The following is a 5,576-nucleotide window of genomic DNA, read 5'->3' on the forward strand; positions in this document are numbered from 1 at the left end:
GAATTACATAAAAATTCTGTTCCTGTATATTAGGCTGTTAAAGTGTTAGGAAGGAACTTGAAAGCTCTCAAACAAAAAAATCTTATCAATATAGAATGATATAGGCTAAATAGAAATGCAGTTCAATAATTGTGAACCTAGGTAGTGGCCATAATGTAATAAAGTGTAATAGAAGCAGCATGGTATAATAAAAAATATTGAATTTGGAATCAAAGATGATGGAATCCTAGCTCGATTGATTACTAGCTAGAAGACCTTAACCAGGGCAATTCAAATCCCTCCAATTTCTTCTCATTTCAAATAAGAAGAGTGAAATCTGTGACTTAAAATGATATCTTCCAACCCTAACTCTATGATTTTGTGATCTTAGGGACTGTCATGTGGAGGAGAGGTAAAACTTTTTCTGCTTTACCCCAAAGGAAACATAGCCCAACAGAGAACATGGGTAATAGTTCTGATTTTCTTTCTTTTTTTTTTAGGTTTTTGCAAGGCAATGGGGTTAAGTGGTTTGCCCAAGGCCACACAGCTAGGTAATTATTAAGTGTCTGAGGTGGGATTTTAACCCAGGTACTCCTGACTCCAGGGCCAGTGCTCTACCCACTGTGCCACCTAGCTGCCCCATAGTTCTGATTTTCAATAGAACTTTCTAATGACTACAACTCTCTAAAGGTTAAGATACATTGCCTCCAAAGTTGGTGGTGCTTGTCCTACATTTTCAAAGACAATGACATCAGGTAGGTGATGCCATAGCAAGCAAATAAATTGGATTTGAGTGAGGGATGCTTTGTTAAGTCACTAGCTTTATTTTTCCCCTTGAGAACCATCTGAGTCCAGTAGTCAGATATGAATCAGGAAGATGGAGATGGCCTTGGATGCGAGGCAGTCAAAGTTAAGTGACTTGCTCAAGGTCACACAATTAGTGTCAAGTGTCTGAGGTCAGATTTGAATTCAAGTCCTCCTGACTTCAGGCCAGGTATTCTATCCACTGTACCACCTAGCTGTCTCAGAAGATAGTTCTCTATTTGTAGTATTCTTTGAGCATTAAGTGAATGACTATTTGTCAAAGACTCCAAAGAGGGGTTGCCTGCACAGGTTCTGGTAAGACTAAATTCAAAAATTACTTCTCATTCTGACATTATATTGCTCCATTTATCATTTGTATCAAAGTATTCGGAAATGAAGAATCTTTGCCCACTTGAGGGAATTGAAAGAGCAAGTGTTAGTGGGAATGGAGCGAACAAAATTGACTCCATCTTTGGAAGCAATTCTGTTCCCTTTATATTCATATGAGTCTAGTTCCATTTCTTACTTTTGATAAAACTTTATTCAATTGTGGAAATGTGAGAAAGCTTTATTGCTCTATTTCATGAGTGGGAAACTGAACTACCTCTACCTGTTGTTTAGTGAACTAGATTATGCTGACCAGAAATCCAAACAGAAAAGAAAATTGATAAAAAGGAGTTTTCTCAGAATTATATAGTTCAAGCAGCCCATATGCCTTATACCAATCTTATCTCATACTAGTCTATCAGTTGCTGTTCTCATATTATTTTGATTGAATATATCTCTTGGGTAAAGTAGGATACCTTTTTTACTGATTTTAGGCAAATGTATCTGTTCCTTTTCCTCATCCCTACTGGGAAAATTCCTAATCTTTCCTCCATTTAAAAATCAGATTACTTAATTTTATATTCCCAATTGTTTTCTTTTAATTAATTTGTTTTATATAATTGTTCATGTATAATCTCTATCAGATTATTTGCTGTCCTGGGGAGGGAGGAGGAAAAGTAGGAAGGTAGAAAAATGTGGAACTCAAAATCTTACAGAAAGATGAATGTTAAAATTATCTTTGTATGCAATCAGAAAAAAAATAATCTTTAAAAATAATTGGTTTTATTTTATTAATTGTTTTTAATACAAAAAAATATGTTTCCCTTTGTATTCAGGGTCCTGTGCCAAAGCTGAGAGGGCTTGGTCCCAATTTGTTAGGTAATTTGTATGCATTACTTAGTAAATTAACATGCTGAGGAACTGGAATTTTGTTTCCTCAGTCATTTCATCTTTCATCCACTAAACAATTTCTTTTACTATTTAGACTTACCCATCCATATGATAACCTATTTATGCTTACATTTCATCAAAGAGACACACTAATTCTATCCTGCTAAGAGAATTTTAAAGCTATTCTTTAATTTTTTCTTTGATATGTGGTATTCTGAAAGGATAAAATCTATTAATGCAAATAGGTACCTTAGAATTTTCAAGTGGGCTCATTTTCTGTGGTAGAATGAAGAAAAGTCCTGAGATTTCTTTTTCATGTCATTCTTTTTTATAAAAAAAAAAAAACCTCAAAACTCTCTCCCGGATCTGTTTGGTCCTGACCCCATATATGACAGGATTAAGAGCAGGTGGTACAACTACATAGAGATTGGCCAGAAGAATGTGGATGTAATGGGGGATGTTGTGACCAAAACGATGAGTGAGGAAAGAGAAGAGGGCTGGCATGAAGAAGGCTAAGATGACACAGATGTGAGAACTACAGGTATTGAGTGCTTTAAGTCGAGCATCCCTGGAGGGGAGCCGGAAGACGGCCTGGAGTATCCTGACATAGGAGATGATGATCAGAATCACATCCAGAAATAATATCAAAATATTTCCCAGGCCAAAAAAGATATTGACCCTGATGCTGGCACAAGCCAGCCGAGCCACACCCATATGCTCACAGTAGGTGTGGGGGATGACCCTGTGGCCACAGTAAGGGAGTCGAAGCAGGAGAAATACAATAGGAGCAATCATACACAGACTCCTTAGGAAAACTACCAGAGCAATGAACCCAATGGTTTTATGAGTGAGAATCATGCTGTAGCGCAGGGGATTACAAATGGCAACATAGCGGTCAAAAGCCATGGCCAAGAGTACAATGCTCTCCATGACTGTGAAAAAGTGGATAAAGAATACTTGAGTGACACAGGCTCCAAAGTCAATAGCCCTCAAGTGAAACCAGAAGATTCCCAGCATCTTGGGGATGGTAGCTGTGGACAAACTCAAGTCAATTCCTGACAGCATAGCCAGGAAGTAGAACATAGGCTGGTGGAGGCTTCGTTCAGTCTGAATTGCATACAGAATGGTGATATTTCCCATGAGGGCAACCAAATACAAGGCACAGAAGGGGAAGCCAAGCAAGATGTGTGCACCTTCCAGTCCTGGGATTCCCAGAAGCAGGAAGAAGGAAGGATGGAACTCTGTCTTATTCAAAGAAGGCATCTTTCTGGTGGCTACCAAAGACCATGATCATTTCTAAAAGTATCTTCTATCTATAGTGACAATTCACCATCTCTTTCTGGAATCCTGGAGAAATACAAGAAACATGTCAAATCTTCTGTGTACTTTTATTATTCAAAAGAATCTGAAAAGGAGTAGTATATCCATCTGCTGTCTTTCCATATCTCCTCATTCCCCTAAAGCTTTCAGAAATAATTACTCAAGGGTGTGGTACCATTTGATAACTATGGGTTAATACCTGAAACTTTTTCTCCTTTCCCATGGGTATAGTATTCCAGACAGAGAAGGGATAAGGTCAATGGGGCAACTGGGGAGGGGGGTGATCAAAATCACTGACTTTAAGACACTTAACTCTTTCTATTGTGTAACAGTCTATATCCAGTCTAAGTAAATATAAGAATAACCTTGAGCATTTAGGAGCTTTATCAGTATGTCAAAATATTTGTAGGTATAAGAGATATATGGGGAGCCTTACTTTAGACACCAGGAAGAATTCAAAAGAGGAAGAGGATCTGATTGATACATATAAAGGAAAATACTCTATCTCTGTCTTCCTATCTCTCACATATGCATACACATATACACACATATTAATATAGTGTAAAAAATAATGGGAAATCAGTCAAGAGATCTGATTTCTAGGCCTAATCTTGCTATTGATAAACTTTGTGACCAGGCAATGTCACTTAAACATCCATCACAGTTTCTCTGTTATAAAATTATTTGATACAATTCATTGACCTCTAATTGTTTTCAACTTTAACATTTTATGATTATTTATTAAAAATCAGATTAAAGCAATATATAATCATGTGAAAAAATGTTCCAAATCATTACTGATTAGAGAAACGCAAATTAAAACCACAATGAGGTATCACCTTACATCTATCAGATTGACCAAGATGAGAAAAAAAGAAAAATGATCAGTGTTGGAGAGGTTGTGGAAAGATTGGGACATTGATGCATTGCTGGTAGGGTTGTGAACTGATGCAACTTTTCTAGAGAATAATATGGAACTGTGCCCAAATAGCAATAAAACTGTTCATACCCTTTGACCCAGAAATTCCAATTCTTGGCCTATATCCACAAGAAATTATAAAAATGGGGAAAGTCGGAAGAGACGGGGGAATGGGGGCTCGGTGGATCCCGGGGGCCTGGATCCAGTAGTGGCGGAGCCAGAGAAGCCAGCGGTCCAGGCCTCAGTGGCCAGAGCAGCCTGGTTTCAGCTTTAGCAGAGCTCTGGCCTCGGCTGCAAATATGTCCCGGTCTGTCAGAAACAGGAAGGTGGTGGATTATTCAGTTTCAGGAATCTGATGATGCAGATGAAGATTATGGAAGAGATTCAGCTCCTCCAGCTAAGAAAATTCAATCACCTCGAGAAGCTAAAAACAAGAGGCGGTCTGGGAAAAATTCACAGGAAGATAGTGAGGACTCTGAAGAAAAAAATGTGAAAACCAAGAAGGATGATTCACACTCACCAGAGGACAGTGAAGATGAAAAGGAAGATCACAAAAATGTTCGCCAACAGCGTCAGGCAGCATCCAAAGCAGCTTCCAAACAGAGAGAGATGCTCATGAAAGATGTGGGCAGTGAAGAAGAACAAGAAGAACAAGAAGAGGCACCATTCCAGGAGAAAGATTCTGGCAGTGATGAAGACTTCCTAATGGAAGATGATGATGATGATAGTGATTATGGAAGTTCAAAAAAGAAAAAAACAAACAAAAAGATTGTGAAGAAATTCAAGCCTGAAAGGAAAGAAAAGAAAATGCCCAAACCTAGGCTAAAGGCTACAGTGACACCAAGTCCAGTGAAAGGCAAAGGAAAAGTGAGCTGTTCCACAGCAATCAAAGCCATCAAAGGAAAAGACTCCTTTCCCCAAAGAAGAGGATGAGGAGCCAGAAAGCCCCCCAGAAAGAAAAAATCTGCCAGTCCTCCACCAGAAAAATCTGGGAATGAAGCGTCTGAAGATGAAGCTCAGTCTGGGGAAGATTAAAAAGTGATGGTTTGGGGAGATTTTATTTAAAAAAAAAAGAGGGGGAGGAAGAAAGAAAATCGACTTTAGGGTACAACATGGTTTTGACTATGGCTTGACTCATGGGCTTTGAATGCTTCCTTACCCTGCCCCCCATTGGTGAGAGATAACAACATCTCCTTACCCCACTCCCCCTTTTTAAGAGAAAATTATGGTCATTTTTTAAAATTACTTTTGTCTTTTCCCTCTCCCAGTCTCCAATAAAAGCCATGACAAAGTATCCAACGAATTTACCATTTAACTTTAAAAAAAAGAAAAATGA

General features: G+C 38.3%; 1 protein-coding gene and 1 pseudogene across 1 annotated transcript; one reads left to right on the forward strand and one right to left on the reverse strand.

Annotated features, from left to right (window-relative positions):
* Window positions 1-2,319: 2,319 nt before the first annotated feature.
* Window positions 2,320-3,285, reverse strand: LOC141490577 (olfactory receptor 52E8-like). Its single transcript, XM_074190638.1, has one exon. The coding sequence runs from the start codon at window positions 3,262-3,264 to the stop codon at window positions 2,320-2,322; it is 945 nt and encodes a 314-aa protein (XP_074046739.1). The 5' UTR covers window positions 3,265-3,285.
* A 1,254-nt stretch (window positions 3,286-4,539) lies between these two features.
* On the forward strand, window positions 4,540-5,275 carry LOC141490585 (nuclear ubiquitous casein and cyclin-dependent kinase substrate 1 pseudogene; annotated as a pseudogene).
* The last annotated feature ends 301 nt before the right edge of the window (window positions 5,276-5,576 follow it).

The sequence above is a fragment of the Macrotis lagotis genome, chromosome 1 (genome assembly GCF_037893015.1).
Source record: "Macrotis lagotis isolate mMagLag1 chromosome 1, bilby.v1.9.chrom.fasta, whole genome shotgun sequence".
Taxonomy (NCBI): Eukaryota; Metazoa; Chordata; class Mammalia; order Peramelemorphia; family Peramelidae; genus Macrotis; species Macrotis lagotis.